At 42.1% G+C, this 19,802-nt stretch overlaps 1 protein-coding gene across 1 annotated transcript; it reads left to right on the forward strand.

Annotated features, from left to right (window-relative positions):
• Nucleotides 1–975: 975 nt before the first annotated feature.
• On the forward strand, nt 976–18,658 carry TMPRSS3 (transmembrane serine protease 3). Its single transcript, XM_060273657.1, has 12 exons — nt 976–1,139; nt 3,861–4,020; nt 4,490–4,597; nt 6,110–6,226; nt 7,872–7,995; nt 9,185–9,310; nt 10,553–10,596; nt 11,462–11,627; nt 13,924–14,093; nt 16,104–16,199; nt 17,382–17,524; nt 18,410–18,658. Exons 1-12 carry the CDS (start codon nt 1,137–1,139, stop codon nt 18,656–18,658), a joined length of 1,506 nt encoding a protein of 501 aa, XP_060129640.1. The 5' UTR covers nt 976–1,136.
• Nucleotides 18,659–19,802: the final 1,144 nt, after the last annotated feature.

Raw genomic sequence — 19,802 nt, forward strand, 5'->3', positions numbered from 1 at the left:
AAAGGAATACTGAGTCAACATTGATGGTATTCTAGTGCTGGATATTTGTTTGGAGGCCTAGTGAGATATTAATTGCATGTTTTATTTTATATGGGTGGTATTCCAATACTTTTTATTTAGAAAAGACCTATTGAAATTAATTACTAAGTTATATGGGTCTACTATGAGTTAAATTTGGGACGTGGATGGTGCTGTGGGTTAAACCACAGAGCCTAGGGCTTGCCGATCAGAAGGTTGGCGGTTCGAATCCCCGCGAAGGGGTGAGCTCCCGTTGTTTGGTCCCAGCTCCTGCCAACCTAGCAGTTTGAAAGCACGCCAAAGTGCAAGTAGATAAATAGGTACCGCCACAGCAGGAAGGTAAATGGCATTTCCGTGTGCTGCTCTGGTTTGCCAGAAGCGGCTTTGTCATGCTGGGCACATGATCTGGAAGCTGTACGCCGGCTCCCTCGGCCAATAATGCGAGATGAGCACTGCAACCCCAGAGTCAGTCACGACTAGACCTAATGGTCAGGGGTCCCTTTACTAACCCTAGAAGTATCATCAAAGTATTGAAGTATCAGGGAGCATCAAGTCTTCAAGTAGCAGAAAATTCTTTTCACTTGTCACGCCATATCTTGGAAATATCTGCTAGTTCAATGTGTATGACAGATGAAATAACTGCCACTGCTATCTCTCCAGTATTCCTGGAAGCACACCTCTTCTCTGTTACCGAAATGTTATTTTATCTAGGGATCATCTTCTAAGATGCGCTTTGCTCCACCCCAAGCAGGATCCTTTGAATCAATGAAGACAACCTGTCCCAGCCAAATAACCAGCTTCTTCTGTTTTTCCTGAAAAGAAAAGGCAAGCATACATGGTCAGAGATTATTGGCTTATGTTTGCAAATACTTCCACTTTACTGATTACAGTTAATTAAAACGATTGCTGCCTTTTTACCTTCCTGGTCCTTGGAACGATGCCATTCTAGGCTACCTGATACCTTTGGACAGGTTGAATTACACTGACGCCGGTAATAATGTCATCTGCTACAATGAATCAGCTAGCGATTCCGGATGAAAATATCTGCAGAGAGGATGGCAGGCTTTCTAGCTGGCTAAGCTTTATAATGAAAAGAGAAAGCAGTTGGGCTTGCAACAATGGTAAGTGGATCCCTAGCGTAGGGCAAACATTTCTCTCCTCTTTCTCTATCACATCCCATACTTTGAAGAGCTGTTTCTTTTAGAGTTGTTGGTTCTCAAGAATGAGGCAGGAGGGAAGTTGTAATGGGAATTGTAGGGGTGTAAGAACACATCAATCTCAAGTGCTCATGCACAGGAGCTGTTCCTAGTGACTGTACCCTGTTGGTGCAATCATTAAACTACATCCTGCACTCCATAGGTGAGGAGCCGGTAGCCACCCATCAGCCCAGGTCATCATAGCTACTGGTCAGTGATGATATGAGTTATAGTTAAGGATGAGCAAATATGCCAATTTTGACTTCTCTCAGTTCTCCCTTTCCCCCAATCATTCTGCCAGGCGCCAGAGGATCCAACCCCATCCCCCCACCCCACGGCAGGTTGCCAGGAACTGATAAAACAAGGAAAGTTCTTACCAATGCTTTTTATTCAATATTCACAGAGAGAGGTTTAGAATTGCAGTCTCTTGGAGTAATGGTGTTGCTCCAAGTGAAAGCCCACCCCTTCCATCGCTCCCACTTCCTCATGAGTCATCACTACTGGTGCTGAAAAGGGCCTTTTGGCTTAGAGCTCTTTGCTCTCCTACTTTCAAGGCCCACTGTGTTCTAGGAGAGGGGAGGACCTGGAATGCTTTCTAAGGACACTGAGTCCATCAGCTGTCTCTCCCCTCCTCCTCCTCCTCCTCCTCCTCCTCCTCCTCCTCCTCCTCCTTCTTCATCCTCTCCCATTATTTCCCAGCTTTTCTCTTCATCTGCCTCTGAGCTGTGACCTCCCTCAAACCCCTGTTGTAATTCTTCTGAAGAATCTCTGGAAGGGTCAGGCTGGGTAGGTCTCTACCACTCTTCTTCTGCCCAGTCCCTGACATCTAAAAGTTCTCCACATTGCCACAGCAGTTTGTGAATTTATTTATTTTTTAAAGTCCTCGTGGACATTCATAAGGATTCTAAGACAATTCATCCTGGAAACTCTTCTCTACAGTTCCAAAAATAGGGGAGGTGATTATAGTCACTGGTAGGGGAAGGGCATTTGAGAGATGCTAAAAGGCACAGGCCACAAAGCAACATCCTCTCCTAATGTTCCAATAGGACTATATGAATATACTTAGATAGAGGAGCATATTGGCGTTGTGGTGTCAGGCTCTCCCACCTTCCAACTTACATCCCATCAGACTGCTTGTAGAGAGTTTTCTGGGTGCATGACCAGTGTATGCATGAGGCTTCCTGCACATGTTTGAATGAATGGGCACAGCCCAGGGAAGACTCTGCTACAATAGCACCTCCCTCCTCCCATTTGTATTTATTTAGCCCAGGGGTAGCCAATGCAGTGACCTCGAGATGACTCCAACTCTCACTAGGTCCAGCTAGCATGGCCACTGATCAGGGATGATGGAAACAGCAGTCCATGTACTTCTGGAAGGCAGCATATTGGCGAAACTTGATTTAGGCCACATAGGCTGAAGTTAGGAGTCACAAAGCACATCTGATTCTATGTTAGATCATTGTGACTTGTTCTCTGTTATCATGACACATTGTCGAGAGCTGCACATGAGGCTAAGTTCTACCTGCTGAGCACTTGGTTTGAGTTAAGGCCTGGAAAATCTAAATTAGTAGTGTATGTATATGTGCCGCAGGAAATATCTACGAGCAAGAGTTGAGTGGACTAGAGTTTGCTCATAAATCTGGTGGGCTTTCCAGTTTGACGCAAGCTGTGCTTTCTATGTATGCCTCTCATTCCAAAGCCTTCCCATGGAAGAGAAAAAACAACCACCACAAAATTAGACCATAAATAGTTGTTTCAACGAACATTTCACTGCTCCTTCCACTATAGTGTCTACCAGGAATGCCAGGCTGAAATGTTCTTTTTGTTGAATTTAAAAGGCTCAGTGAGTCAGATGAGAGGATTCTGTGTGCATTCCTAATTTAAATGGGTTGTTTACAGCTGTATTAAGGCACGAGGAAAGATCTTTCGCTTTTAATGAAGTACTGTAATTTGTGTGACTCTTTTGGGGAGTCAAATTAATGACAGTGTAGCAATAGCGAAAGACAGAGCTGAGCAACACTTTAAGTCCTTGAAGTTTATCGACTAATGTTTTCTAGCCAAGGGCCAAACTTGACTGATGTTCTGAACTCTAAAACTCTGGGATTTGGAAAGATTCTGTAAGATGTTGGCAATGCATTGCATTGTATCTAATAGCATACACCACTTTTCATAATCAGTATTTTTATCCCCCATATTACAGATTGTGGGTGGGGGCTAAGGCTGAGTGAGTATGGCTTACCAAGCATCACCTAGTGAGTTCATTCATGGCAGAGGCGAGATTCTGACCTTGATGATTCATAGTTAAGGGCAAAACTAGACATTAGCTAGATATGTGGCGTGAAGCTATGTATCAAGTTTTTTCTTACTAAATTACCGGCACCAGGAAAGTAGAATGTGGGGAAGTATGGAGGCTTATGTCTTACCCCTTTCCAGTGCAATTGGAAATTTCCTTACTGGTTGCATGCAATAAAAGCAAAATGGGTTTTCAATTGACCCCCAGTAACTATATTTTCCTGGAGCAGCTTGAGTACTTGCATCAAGAAGAAAAAACTTTGAAAGTCTTCTTTTGGTAATTGATTTGACCTGAATTTGCATTGTCCTACAGTGTGTGTGTTGTGCTTTCTCTCTCTCTTTCTGTTGATTAAGGTCGAAGAAACAGATTCCAGTCCTGGACCTGCTGAAATTGTCTCCGTTGTAGAAGATGAACTGCCAGGATCTGAGCTCTGCTTTTTCTACAAAAGATTGTTCTGCCTGCAACAAGCAAAAATAGATCCCGGTGAAAATGAAAATGGTAAGAATGCAAGAAGTTCTGGGATCGGAATTAGGGGGCCTTTCCTTCCAAACCTCATTTAACCCCTCAGATTCAGGGAAATATTAAATGACTTATACCAGAGATGGGGAACCGGGGACCCCTCAGATGTTATTGAGTTCCAGCTTCCATCAACCCTGGCTAACATGGTTAATGGTGGGAGTTGGAATCCAAGAAAACATGCCCAGATCCGTATTTATTCTGGAAGGTATGACAGTGGTATGAACATCTGCCCTCATGTTGCCCTTTTCCGGGTCCAAAAGGACCTGTGTGTCAGCAATCATGCGTCAATTGGACACACCTAAAATGGTTGCTGCCTGTATATATAATGCAGGGCATCAGAATATCAAATAGCACATCAAATAATGAATGCAGCTGATGCTATTTTGATTAGATGTAATTAGTGCAAAACTTAATGTTGTATGTCCTGTTCAGGTTGTGGTTTCTCGCTTTTTTATTATTCCAGGAGACATCCCGACACCTCCGTGCCATGGTTTAATTCCACTCGGGCTGCTTCCCCTTATCCTCGCCTTATTACTCACTGTAATCATAGCAGTTGCCATTGGCCTGGGAAGTGAGTACCAAATAACTTATTTATTAGGTTCTCAACTAACCATTCAAGAGTCTGCATTTTTTATGAGTCTCCTACTGAGAATAGGATTAACCTGCTGCCAAAGGTTGCCTATTGATTTTAAACACACACACACACACACACACACACACACTTTAACTCCTCAGCATGAGATCTATAAAACAGAGCTGGTATTTAATAAAGTCATTGCCATAATCAACAGAATGCACGCTGCCAGAACATATCAGTTAGGACCAACTCACATGATTACTTCCAGTGTACTGAGATTGACTTCCAGCTGCCTGTGCAACATGGTGACTGGGTTCAGACCTGTGGCACATGTGGAACTCTGGATGGATGCAGCATTCATGTGGTAAAGGTAAAGGACCCCTGGACAGTTGAGTCCAGTCAAAGGCTACTATGGGGTTGCAGCGCTCATCTCGCTTTCAGGCTGAGGGAGTCGGCATTTGTCCACAGGCAGTTTGTGTGTCTGACTAAACTGCTTCTCTAGCAATGAAACACCGTGACAGAAGCCAGAGCGCACAGAAACGCCATTTACCTCCCTGCTGCAGCGGTACCGATTTATCTATTTGCACTGGTGTGCTTTCGAACTGCTAGGTTGGCAGGAGCTGGGACAGAGGAGCGGGAGCTCACTCCGTCACGGGGATTTGAACCACTGACCTTCCAATTGGCAAGCCCAAGAGGCTTATGTGGTACATGGAGCTCTGCAGACCAGGCATCAATTCCTTTCTGTTTGCATCATCGGGACAACTGAATGAAGGAACATGTGATGGCAATTTGAGCCTGGACACTTTTAACCTTTCAGACCAGAATCCTCTTGGTCTTGGAAATCAGGTGGTCCAGCACAGCCAATCACGTGCCATTATCTGCTATTTAACCAAGTCTGAGAAATTCACCTCAGGCCACAAAGGAAGCGGGGGGAGGGGGCAACTGGTCATAGTGTCTCCACCATTCCTCCTGGGCCTCCTCCCCACAATATATTCCCCTCTGTCAGAGGATAAAGTTGTGGGCACCACACAGCTTGCTCTGGGCCTTCTAAACTAAACTGTCACTTTCAAGTGCAGTGGTCATACATCTGGATACAGCATTCAGAAAGAGTGCCCTGGCAGAAATCACTGAAACCCGGACATATGGCAATCCATGCCAGAAGTCAAAATATTGGTGAATTTCCTTTAAAATAGCTCAAAAACTTCACTTTTTAAAGATTTAGTCAAAAAAGGTCAACAACTCTGGGCAAAACTAACAACTTTTGTGTCCGGAATTTCACTTTTTTGAAATATGACAACCCTACCTTAGGTCTGTAATTCACAGATTCCCTTTCAAACCTTCTTTCAGCATGCTTATCTAAAGGAATATATCTTAACCGCTTTAAGGCTTTGTTACAATTAAGTGGTATATAAATTAGTAATCACCATAATAATCATAATCATAATAATGCTGCCAAGCCAAGGATATGCTATCTTAACTTGATATGATTTCCTTTCATTCTGTCAGTTTACTTCAAATGCATTGGGGGATTCAGGTGCAGGTCGTCCTTTAGATGTATTGACCAAACAGCAAGATGTGATGGAGTCTTCAACTGTAAAGATGGAGAGGATGAGTATAGATGTGGTAACTTTGATTTGATTTTGGATTACACATGCTACTTCCCATCAAAACTTAGTTTTGATAAACTAAATCCAAGCTCTGTTTGAAACATTCCATTCAACATTCCCAGACAAAACATTGCTGCCTTCTTTTTGCATGAACAGAAGTTACTATTATTACCTTTCAATATGGCAGGACCCTGAGGGCAATTTCTGGGTCAAGAGTGCTCCTGATCACATGTAGAGAAGGTGCATATCAGCAACAAAAATTATGCGGAATGGCAGAATGGCTATGCCACAAATAAATGTGTTATTCCTTGGATAGGGATGGATGAATTTGTCAAATTTTGTTTCTCTTACTTTTCTCATTTTTTCCAGTCTTAAATCCAATTCTCCACACTTCCACAGAAATTTGGAGTTTTTTATTAAAAAAAAAATTGAAATTTGTCAGCATTTCAGTGCACATTTCTCCTAATACATTTTTTTGTATGTAATTTTCACTAATATAATGTATTTTTGCATGTTATTTTCACTAATGCATTTTGGAGCATCTCCACCCCCATCGTTCTGCCTGGACACTGAGGTCCAGTACCGAGGGCCTTCTGGCGGTTCCCTCGTTGCGAGAAGCCAAGTTGCAGGGAACCAGGCAGAGGGCCTTCTCGGTGGTGGCGCCTGCCCTGTGGAACGCCCTCCCATCAGATGTCAAAGAGAAAAACAGCTACCAGATTTTTAGAAGACATCTGAAGGCAGCCCTGTTTAGGGAGGCTTTTAATGTTTAATAGATTACTGTGTTTTATTTTTCTGTTGGAAGCCGCCCAGAGTGGCTGGGGGAACCCAGCCAGATGGGCGGGGTATAAATAATTTATTATTATTATTATTATTATTATTATTATTATTATTATTAGCAGTTTTCCATAATATGTGCAGTTGTAGACACATCATTTGGAGAACTGCATTGTGAACTTCAATCCATTTTAATGACACAGACTTACACCCCAGTATGTGATTGAATCCCATCCACACATTCTGGATGCAACCTTTAAGGCACCACAATACCCTACATTTTTTTATTTTTTTTTTGCTGTGAGAGGCCGACATGGCTACTTCTCTAGAACAATGTTTCTCAAACTTACCATAATTGTGTAAGCTTTTGAGAGTTTAGTCTTACAATTGTATCCCTTCTCAAGTGAAGATACTTTGAGAGTAGTTTTAATAATATTATTTTATCTGAACTAGAGCAAATTCTGCTGTTTACCCTTTGAAACCTTTTTGCCTGCTTCTGAGGCAGCACTGTTCTAGAAGATTACCAAGTGCAGAGTATGTGCCAACTTGAATAAAATATTGGGGGAGCCAGATAAGACCTGTCCCACATAATCGATCACGTGATGTGGTGTGCACATGCCCTTTAAATGGCAATGCTCATCAATTTTGGGGTGGGTGTGGGTGCGGGAGACCCTTAGGATTTGGCGTCTATAAAACAGAGTAAGGAGGGGGTGGAAGATCTCAACCTTCATGAGTTTTCAAATCTTACCTTTATTGCATGAAATAGGAACAAACACACAAAAACCAATGCCCAAATTCATCAGATCTCAAGATAAATACACTAGTACACTGATTCAATCGCAGCAGTTGTTTATTAGCTATTTACAGCCTTTCTCTCTCTATCCCAGTCAGACTGAGTGGCAAGAAGGCTGTGTTGCAAGTGTTTGCTTACGGAGCCTGGAGGACTGTGTGTTCAGAAAACTGGCAAGAAACCTATGGAAGAGTTACATGTAAATACTTAGGTATCTCAAGGTACTGCATAGGAAATGACCATGGAAACGAAGGATTCGTATGTCAAACTGCTGCTTGCTTTCAAAGGGAAGTCCCTCTTTCCGAAATACAACCCATGTGCTAAAAACCAAGTTGGTTTCTCCAGCAAAGTGCTGATTATTTTTTTATTTTTATTTTTGCAGAAAGTGCATATTTACTACAAAACACTACTAATCAGTAAAGCCCCTGGAAATATAACTTTATGTTATGTGATTAGCATGCAAATGTTGTAAACAAACAAATTGCACTAACAGAACTTTGCCAAGAAACCGACAGGGTCTTTTTGTTGTTGTCCCTCTGTCACCTGCTTTTGACACAGGATGGCACTGGAGACTTATTGCGACTCTATGTTTCATTTACAAATGTAAATGTAGAGCCGAAGGGGAGGCAAGCAGCAAGCAGCCCTAAAATCAGAAGGCCTGCTACCCTATGTCAGTTCCACATTCCCTATCACAAGGGGACTTCAGCCAACTTTCAGCTCCCTCTCTGATTCTGCCCCTTCCCAAAGTGCAAACTATTTTTCATTCATGCATATTAACACCCTGGCCCCTTGGCTGGAGGGCGGCAGGCAACAAAGCAGAGATGGGCAACCTGCAGTTCTCCAGATATTGTTGGACTCTAGTCAGCATGGTGAATGGTCAGAGGTGATGGGTGCTATAGTCCAATAATATCTGGAGTGCAACATGTTCACTCCTGGTTGACTGATATCTCATTCAGATACAGAGATTCCCAATTATCTCCAAAATATCAGCTCCCTCTTGAGGAAATGCCAAACTATAATTCTGGGCTATACTCAAGCAATCTGAGCAAGAAGGTTGCCATCAGGTTGGCATGTTCTGACGACAGTCAGCGGCTGGATGGAATGCCACCAGGGAACCATGTGTATGTTGCTTTGGGTTCCATGATGAGAGAAAGGCAGGATATAAATGTGAATAGATAAATAAAACAACAGCAGGATGATCCATCAGAAGCCACAGTGGAATGTTTGTGTGTATTCATTGATTATCCGTTAGTTTAATACAGGGTTTCTTTAAAACTATTTGTAGTATTTCCATAAAAACTTTATAGCAAGCCACCTAACATTTGCAAGCCAGGTAGGCTAGCCATGTGATAGATGAAGTAAATGTTCAGAATGTTGCTGAATTTTCAAGGCAATTCCTGTTATTTACAGCTTTGTGAGTTCGAGGGCCTTCCCGGTGACGGCTATTGAAGAAGCGTTTCAGAGGCATTTTGTTGCTGCAGATCATTGGTTGTCTGCCGACCAGCTGACATCTCCACAGAACACCACGTCCTTGCGGTATGTCTCAGGTGCTAAATTCCAGAAATATACGTACGTAAATTTTAAAATACAAACTCTTCCGACCCAGTCCTGTTGGTAGGGCTGGACTGCAGTACACACCACCTTAGACCCTTAGACCCATGGCAGGGCCTTTTCAGTGGTGATTCCCCAGTGGTGAAATGCCCTCCCTTTTGAGGTGCACCTGTCTCCGCAATTATTCAGGAAGTATTGGAAAACATCAGTGTTTACCCAGGCATTCGGGGGCTGAAGAATACTGTTCCAATCTTACCACCTCGCCAATAGGAGGGAAAATGGGCCCCTTTTTCTTTCTTTTGTTTGGGGGTGGGGGAAAGGAAAAGGGAGTCTGTTCGTTTCCTCCCCATCCCAGCTTACCAGGCAGGCACACTGACTTCGGAAAGCGATTGGGGTGGTGGTGGCTGACGTCATGTCTAGGTGTCACACGCAGCAGCCCGGCTTCCATGGCCAGGGGCTTCTTGGCTTCCTGCCACCCCCATAGGCCAGGGGCTGCTTTCCCTCTGCAGCAGGAGAAGGAGGAGCTGCCATGTTGTTGGCTTGCATAACAGTGCCGTGTCTGAGCATTGTGTATGACGTTGCGATGTCAAACGTGATGCCCGAACAAACACTGAGGGGGCCCAGTTCTCTACTAACAAATATTGGGGGGAGGGGGCCAAAGGGGTTCAGCCCCTAGGAATTGGCACCTTTGGTTACCAGGTGGCAGGAAGTAAATAGACGAGTCCTTTTTTTCTTTCTCTCCCTTCCCAAACCCAAAGAAAGGAACAGGGACCCGTTTTACCCCTTCCCGCCATCATCTGGTGTGTGTGTGTGTGTGTGTAAGAGTGAACAACCAGTGCAGCAATGGGGAAAGTTGGGAAGGGAAAGAAAAGTTCACAGGACCCCTGGAGCCACCCCCCCCTCAAAACCGTTGCCTCATAGCAATACAAAGGAAGGGTGCTTTATTTAATTCTGGTTACAAATCGCTTCTTATAAAATAAATCAAAGCAATTTCATATCTTTAAAAATCAGCAAAAAATACCACCAATGATACTTTGTCATATATGAGAACAATAGAACAATTAGAATGTAAAGGCAGCAGAAGCTGGAAGAATACTTTTAAGAAGGGGCTCCTTTTTTCTTTCTATTGAGACTTAACACATTGAACCTCAGTTTAATTTGATGGATGAAGTGGAAAGAGAGGTAGCAAGCATTCAAGTCTATCACTTTGTCTTCTTTTCATTTCAGAGAAGAGTGTGCCTCAGGCTATGTGATCATCCTAAAATGTTTGGGTAAGTGCTTTGAAAAACAGCCGAATGTAGCATCAGTTTGACACCAAGAATTGTGGGAGAATGTGCAAGCTAGAAGTTCGTTTGTGCAAGTTGAAATATGCAAGTCGAGATCATGGTAACTGCTCCAAATCATTTCCAGGGGGCAAATCATGTGCAGGAGACCTTCCAGTGGGTGAAAATTGACAGCAATTCTCAGAAATATCTCCTTTCTGTAAATAAAATTTTAGCAACTAGGAGAGAAAAATTATACAAGGGAGAACTGGCAGGTGAGTTAGAGAAAAAGAGAGAGTGATTTGGGAACACCCCCAAAGTAAGACAATACCCTATATTTCTCATGAATTCAGTCAAGCAATGAATATTCTTATGTGTCTCTCTGAGTTAAACATGACTTAGATTCAAGAACTGTGTCTTTAAAATATATGTGCAGAGAGACATAACTAGGAGTTAGCGAGACCAGCCCTACTAGGAGCTCAGGCCTGTGATTGTTGGTTTTTTATTACAAAAATCACCTGTTGACTATAGAGTGTATGAAGTATTTGTGTGTAGTGATGCACCAACACTGTCAAGGTGAGATCAAACACAGGAGAAGCTTCCCATCCCTCTCACACTGCAGCACACAGGTGTGTGAATTTTTTGCCCTTCCTCCTCACCTCAGCCTCACTCCAGACACTTCAAGTACTTGTGTAAAATGTAGTACTTTCTAATGTGGCCCGTTGTGCTCAGGGGCCTTTCCCCCAGGAGGGGCACCAATACAGCTCCTCGTGAAGGGCGCAAGGGACCCTAGGTACACCTCTGTATGTACAGCTCGTCCAGATAAAGATTCCTCACTAGTGATCCCAGTGATGCTACTTTCCCTTTTCTACAGCGTGTGGCGCTAGGTCCAGGTATGCCTCCCGTATAGTGGGAGGAAACGCATCGATGCCTCAGCAATGGCCATGGCAAGTCAGCCTTCAGTTTCAAGGATATCATTTGTGTGGTGGATCTATCATCAGCCCTTGGTGGATTGTCACAGCAGCCCACTGTGTTTATGAGTAAGTGCCTTGTCTTGTTCGCCATGTTTTTGCACCGCAGGTGCCTATTGCGTGGGTTGTTCCAATTGTCGACCCCAATCCCAGCTGGGCCACAATTGTGAAGTAAGTATCCTGCCCACATAGTACCAGGTTTTTAAATGATGCAGCAGTGCCAGGGAGTGAAGCCGTAGTGAGGTTTCTCACATGCGGCAGCTAGACTGGAGACTGGGAGTGGCCACTGAGACCATATAACACTGATCCTGAAAGACCTACATTGGCTCCAGGTACGTTTCCAAGCACAATTCAAAGTGTTGGTGCTGACCTTTAAAGCCCTAAACGGCCTCGGCCCAGTATTCCTGAAGGAGCGTCTCCACCCTCATCGTTCAGCCCGGACCCTGAGGTCCAGCACCGAGGGCCTTCAGGCAGATCCCTCACTGTGAGATGTGAGGTTACAGGGAACAAGGCAGAGGGCCTTCTCAGTGGTGGCGCCCGCCCTGTGAAACGCCCTCCCGTCAGATGTCAAGGAAATAAACAACTATCTTACTTATAGAAGACATCTGAAGGCAGCTCTGTTTAGGGAAGTTTTTAATGTTTGATGTTTTATTGTGCTTTTAATATTCTGTTGGGAGCCGCCCAGAGTGGTTGGGAAAACCCAGCCAGATGGGCAGGGTAGAAATTATTATTATTATTATTATTATTATTATTATTATTATTATTATTATGTGTCACTACTGAGATGTGTAAAGGGCACTATGTTAGGAAAAAGAAGGGCAATTTCTTGACACAGGAAGGTCGTGAAAAATCAGGTTTAGCTTCTGCAATAAGAGATGCAGTGAAATAGGAGCAGGTACAGATGTTAGGGCCTGGGGAGAAATTAATTTCAGTCCACGTTTTCATGATGTTTTTTACAGCAAGGTTCACAAATTGCTGCAGAAATGTGGAGAACTGAAATCAAGACTGGAACAATGAGAAACTAAGAGAACTGAAATGGCCAGATCCTTCTATCCTTGTAATGGTATCACTGAGGAACACCTTTAAAAAGACTAAAATAAAATAAAAAGCACTATCACTATCAATGAAGGAGCAGGGTGTTGCAATAGAATAGCCAAGAACAGGAGCATTACTGGATTGAAACAACAAATTCCTCAGGAAGCAGGCTGCGGAGCATTTGTTGTTGTTTAGTCGTTTAGTCGTGTCTGACTCTTCGTGAGCCCATGGACCAGAGCACGCCAGGCACTCCTGTCTTCCACTGCCTCCCGCAGTTTGGTCAAACTCATGTTCGTAGCTTCGAGAACACTGTCCAACCATCATGTCCTCTGTCGTCCCCTTCTCCTAGTGCCCTCAATCTTTCCCAACATCAGGGTCTTTTCCAGGGAGTCTTCTCTTCTCATGAGGTGGCCAAAGTCAGGGCTGATTTCCTTCAGAATGGATAGGTTTGATCTTCTTGCAGTCCATGGGACTCTCAAGAGTCTCCTCCAGCACCATTACAGAGGATTACAGATGATTTAATGTAACATTGACCAAATTAATGTCAATAGGTGGATTGGATGCATCATCAGAACAAAAAAAAATGAAATCAGCAGGGTACTATTACTACTACTACTACTACTACTACTACTACTACTACTACTACTATTACTACTGCTGCTGCTGCTATTTTATATCCTGCCTTTTCCCCTGACATGGACTCAAGGCCTCTTACAGACAAAAATAAGAATCAATATTTTACTGGCAAGCTAGGCATTAGAAACTGATTTTTAAAATATTTGATACTAATAAGCATTGGTTCCATACCTGAAATTAATCATGGCTGAGTATATAAAAAAAATCCTAACAAGCTGCTATAATTATAGAAATGTGAATCTTTGTGAAATTCTAGTTATAGGTAGGTAACCGTGTTGGTCTGACGTAGTCAAAACAAAAAATAAAAAAATTCCTTCCAGTAGCACCTTAGAGCAGGCATCCCCAAACTTCGGCCCTCCAGATGTTTTGGACTACAATTCCCATCATCCCTGCACACTGGTCCTCTTAGCTAGGCATCATGGGAGTTGTAGGCCAAAACATCTGGAGGGCCGCAGTTTGGGGATGCCTGCCTAGAGACCAACTAAGTTTGTTTTGTGTGCATGTAAGAAGTGCGCATGAAAAAGTGTGCATGCACACGGAAGCTCATACCTATGACAAACTTAGTTGGTTTCTAAGGTGCTACTGGAAGGAATTTTTAAATTTTTTGTTCAGTGTAATTCTGTCATTGCTGGAAATGACTTCTTGTGCGAGAAGTCATTACTAACCCTTTCTCTTTCTAATGTCTTTGTTTCAGTTTGTACTTCCCAAGAGCTTGGAGTGTGTATGCGGGCTTTGTAATACTGGAAGAAGGCCCTGCTAATCCATATTTAGTGGACAAAATTATATACCATAAAAATTATAAACCCAAAACAATGAAGAATGATATAGCATTGATTAGGCTGGCCAAACCACTTGCACTAAATGGTAATTTTGAATCTGTTGCTATTTCTTTCTCTTTCCCCTCTTGTTCTGCATTTAAACTTAGAATTGATTACTGCTGTCACTAAAAATGTAATATTAATCTGTGGTAATCTGAATCAAGAACCACCAGTCCCACAATGATGACTAATGGAGATAACAATGATTTCTGATTTTAATTTTTATGTGTCTTTTATTATGTTTGTATAGTTGTAAACAGCATCATTTTTTAAAAAAACCACTGTGTACATTTTTTAAAAATGAATAAGTGCCGTATATTCTGGCGTATAAGACAATTGGGCATATAAGACTGTCCCCAACTTTCCCAGTTAAAATATAGAGTTTGGGATATACTCGCCGTATAAGAAATACGACCCGGCATATAAGACGACCCTCGACTTTTGAGAAGATTTTCATGGGTTAAAAAGTAGTCTTATACGCAGGAATATACAGTAAATGATCCAACAATATGAGCAATCCCACATAGCAACCTGATTTACTCATTTTCTTGGCATGTCAGCAACACTCTAAAATACACACCCAGGTTTTTTGGAGCGTGAATCCTCTTAGAATAACAAAGACTTCAGGATCTGTGCTGATCCTGAAGTCATTCTTCCATTCGTATGAAGGAATGTAGAACCCTTGAAAGTTAAAAAAAACACTCTGCATGTGGACTGTAAGCATAAAGAATGAAGAGTGACCAGTTGGTGGCCCATGGGCCACAGCAGTGTTATCATACCCAAAGGGGTATCCTCAAAAGGTTGCCCATCATTTTGTTTATAAGGGAAATGAATTGTGTGAACAATGTCATATCTAGTTTGGTCCTAAGTACCAACAGAGTTAAGCAAGAGGCCCTGTAAGAAGAGCCCAGCTGGACCAGACTAAAGGTCCACCAAGGCTAATATTCTGCTACCCACAGCAGCCTCTGGGAAGCCCATAAATACAGCAAGAAGGCCATAACCCTCTTCTGCTGGTGTTTCCCCACAACTGGTATTCAGAGATATGTTGCTGCTTAACTTTCCACATGCAAAGTATGTGCTCTGCATTGAGCTACGGCTCTTTCCCCCCAAATTTGTATTTGCAATCACTGGCAGTTCATCCATGTACTTGGAGTCCCTGTTATGAGGATGGGCTGAGCCTCCCAAAGAACACTGGAATGGAGAGTGCTTATTTTGACCCATGGGTTTGTTTCCACAAACAGAAAAACCCACAGCATATTTATTTAAAATGCTGAGGAACATATTCCTTGTTCTAGCATAAGCTAATGCACCACTAACAGACCCATTATTTATATGATGAGGTAGAGTGAATAACCCAGAATTGGGGGGGGGGGGGAGAAGCAAGCTTGAATGCACACATTTCCAGTATTGTGTTTTGTTTTGTTTTGTTTTGAGGTGCATTTTCATGGAAATGGAGAACTACAGCGCTAGTCTATGTGCTCTATCACCCCTCGAAGTCTATACAGTAGTAAATTAACTGGATGGTTAGTTCAGATCAATACATGAAACTTCCTCTTTCCCACTCCTTGTTGCCTCTTTAGAGTTAGTTGCTTGTTGGCCACAATGAATCTTCTGAACAGTCATCAGTTCAGGCTTTGGTTGAATGTCAAAGCCTTGACATCCATAAGTGCAATACAATACAGATGATAGGAGTCAAGACACATTATGCAATTCTACTGCTGAAGTCATGTTTTAAAGCACATACAAAGCATACCCCCCATGAATTCTGGGCACTGTAATTCATTAAGGGTTGCTGGGAATTGTTACCCTGTGAAACTACGAGGTCCAAAATCCTTTGAGGAAGAGAATGTGCTTTGAATTTGCTTTAAAGGTGTAGTGTGTATTCAGCCTTTGCCTGGACCTGACACTACTATACGGGAGGCCCCCTGGAGACCATATTTAAGTTGCTCTGAAATCTCTGAAGGAAAACTGAGATATATAAACAAGCTCACATGACTATCAAAAATATGTATTATGAAACTGCTAGTTTGGAGAGCAGGTATTTCTTTTTACACAGGTAATATAGAGCCAATTTGTCTTCCTAATTTTGGAGAACATTTTCCAGAGGGGAAAATGTGTTGGATATCAGGATGGGGAGCTGCAGAAGAAGGAGGCAAGTATCTTAGCATTTGAATCTAACAATGTATTTTTTGATAACTGAAAAATTGCTATGTGTGAACAATTAATTCAAGAGATACACTTAATAAATACTTTCCCATAAGCAGACAAATTCCAGTCTGACCAAAATATGGAAATGGAGGTACTAACAGATGTGAAGTAAGATGTCATGTACAGAGACTTCTCTTCTTCACATCCGTCAGCTGGGCGTGAGAAGAAGCCCCAAGTCTCCATGAGACACAGTGGTTGATATCCAATAATAGTCAGAATAATGGGTCTACTCTGAATTGGACTAAAGTTGGATATTACCCAATAATATTAGCTTGATTGCTTTCAGTGAGACTTAAGCCCAGCTAAGATCTCTACAAAGTCTTAAAGAATTTCTGGGTATATTTGGGAATCCCTTCTTAATATATATATAAAATGTATGGGATTGAACAAATCTTTCAACTACAGTAGAACCTCGGATTTCGAATGGAATCCCGAAGACTGTTCAACTTCCGAAATGTTCAAAAACCGAAAACTCAATACGGAAGCCTCAGTACAATAGGGAAACTCGAAATGGAAGCTGCATGGCATGTTCGGCTTCGGAAAAGCATTTGAAAACCAAAGCAGTTACTTCCGGCCTTTTGGCGTTCGAAAGCCGAAACGTTCGACTTACGAGACGCTTGAAAACCAAAGTTCCACTGTATTTCTAAAGAAAACTAACTGCAGCATTGGTTGGCTGGCATTAATAAAATACGGTATATGAAATTATAGGAAGGTTTTTTTGTTTTTTTTGTTTTAAATGCATTTAAAAAGTAATAGCTAATCACATTTTATTTTTATTTTTTATTTATTTATTTATTGTTACGGTTCTTGACCAGCACACATAAATATGCAATACATAAAAACAATAAAAGAAGACAAGAATATCTAAAAATAGACAATAAGTATAAGTTTTAGCAATTGGTTAAAAGAAAACTAATTAAAAGGAGTATTACTACTTAGGGAGGTAGACTACAGCAGTTAATATCACTGGAGCCATAAAAATTCGGTCCAATCTAATTAGCAGTGTCCAAATATCCTCAGAACATCTTCAGGACTAGCTAAAGAGGATCCAATAGCTAATCACATTTTAAGATGCCATATCTTCGCTATCCTTGAAATGGAGAATTTAACTTCTGTCTTGGAACAGGTGATACGTCAGAGATTCTGAATTATGCTGGTGTCCCTTTGATTTCTAACAAAGTGTGCAACCACAGAGAGGTCTATGGAGGAATCGTGGCTTCGTCAATGCTCTGTGCAGGCTATTTACAAGGAGGCATAGACACATGTCAGGTAGGGGCATTTCTTAAAGGGAACTGTCTTAACTGAGCAATCTAGTGGTGGTGGTGATACTACCAGTATCCCAAGATGTAAAGGGCCTTAGAGGCAAAAGCAGCACTTTAATTCAGGCCCAGGAGCAGTCTTGGAGCCAGTGAAGATAATGAAGTATTGGCATAATATGTTTATAATGCCCAATCCCAGTTATTAAAAAAACTGGAATGAGCAAGGGGGTAGCTTGCTTGTGGCTATCATACAGTGAAGGGCAGGTTAAAATCTTTTCATCCATTCAATAAAATATACAGTGGTACCTCGGTTGATGAACACAATTGGTTCCGGAAGTCTGTTCATAAACTGAAGCGTTCATAAACTGAAGCGAACTTTCCCATTGAAAGTAATGGAAAGTGGATTAATCCGTTCCAGACGGGTCCGCGGAGTACTCAACCTGAAGCGTACTTAACCCGAAGCATGGGTGTAATTGGTTCCGGAAGTCTGTTCATAAACTGAAGCAAACTTTCCCACTGAAAGTAATGGAAAGTGAATTAATCCGTTCCAGATGGGTCCGTGGCATTCGTAAACCGAAAATTCATAAACCGAGGTGTTCGTAAACCGAGGTTCCATTGTAATCCATTTGAGGGAGTCAATGAGAAGGAGAGATGGGCATTCATTTGTACTTGCTGAGTGATTTAAATAAAATCCTAAACTTGAATCTAGGTATACTGGATTGCCGAATGACAACCCTCAAAGCATGATGCAGTCAATACATTTGCAGCCTTTCTCCATGGCTCCATCAATTGGTTTTTTAATGACTAACTTCTGCTAGCTTAAACATTATTAGCAGCTCTACCTAATTTTTCTTTTTGAGATCCAGACAAAAGCTTGTTTTCCTGTCTCTTTCAGGGAGATAGTGGGGGACCATTGGTATGTAAAGTTCGGAATACTTGGAAGCTGGTAGGAACAACGAGCTTTGGGGTTGGCTGTGCAGAAGAAAATAAACCAGGGGTCTACAGTCGCATCACTTCATTTCTGGATTGGATACATGAACAAATGGAGGTTTACTTTCCATTAGTTTCTTCACCCCAGCCTAACCTTGATAGTGGGGTCAAGGGGCTGTTATGCTTCTACCTTATCAATGGTTTCCTTAATTGAAACTTCTTCCCCCTGTTCCATACAAGTGAATGGAGCAAGGGGAGGCAATTTGCACTCCTTTCATGTATTGTATTATGTTGGTCGTAGGATCAATTGTTAAAATTCAGTGTTTATTAAGGGAGGGTGGGATCCTGGACCCTCAGTCCTAAACTGGGGGTGGGGGTGGGGTGGTTAAGTATGGGAAATATACAAAGATTTGGGCCAGCCCAGGAGACTTGAGCACCAACCCTGATAGGAGTGATAGCTTGGTCACACCCTAAATTTCTTTTGTTTGCCCATAGATAAGATAGAAAACTGGGTAAGAGTTGCAGGGCTGTGTTTTAGCATTTCCTGCTGGGTTTTGCATAGCAACCCTTTCTGAAGTTTGCACAGAGAACAGCAGGTATTACTTAATGCTCTTTTAACTGTGACATTTCACGTGGTGAGGGAGTGCAGAGTAGTACTGTATATTTTGAAATGCTTGGAGGGTATGAAGCAGCCTGGTATTGCAGTGAAGGAAGCAGAAGAATAGTCTGTCCAATTAAAAAGTGCATTCCTTTATGGTAAAATAAAACAAAACCATATCAGAGTCACATGTCTAGTGCATTATTAACATTTGTCAGCCACCACCTGTGAATGAGAATACAAGTTCGATTATTTGCCCATTTCCAGCTCCCATCATTCCTCACCTGTTGTTTATATCTCTCTCAACCTATCCTAAATACTGCCTTTTTTATAAAAAAACTACCATAACATAGTGAGTATATGGCTAAAAGGGCACAAAATAGGCGTCAATTATTATATGTCTTATTTTTCTGCTGTGAAAAGTGTGGATTTTGAAGTAGATTTCATAGCTAAATGCTTTTTTTCTTCCTGAGAAGCAATACTATTGACGTCTCAAATGGTGCATGCTTCTTTTGTATTTGTAGAGAGAAGAATGGAAGAGAGGAGGTTAGATCATTACCACACAAACTCTTCAGAATGTTTGTTTGGGACAGAGAGGACAATCCACTTTCATCCTGCACAGTTTTTGCACTTCCTAACAGAAGAGCTGCTACAACTATCTTTTGCACCCATCCCTTTAACATGCACTATGTCACAATGAAGAATATCCATGTATTTTGATGCTGTCACCCGGTTTTCAGGTGTAAGCATGCCTGCATGC

Source organism: Zootoca vivipara, chromosome 4 (genome assembly GCF_963506605.1).
Source record: "Zootoca vivipara chromosome 4, rZooViv1.1, whole genome shotgun sequence".
Classification (NCBI taxonomy): Eukaryota; Metazoa; Chordata; class Lepidosauria; order Squamata; family Lacertidae; genus Zootoca; species Zootoca vivipara.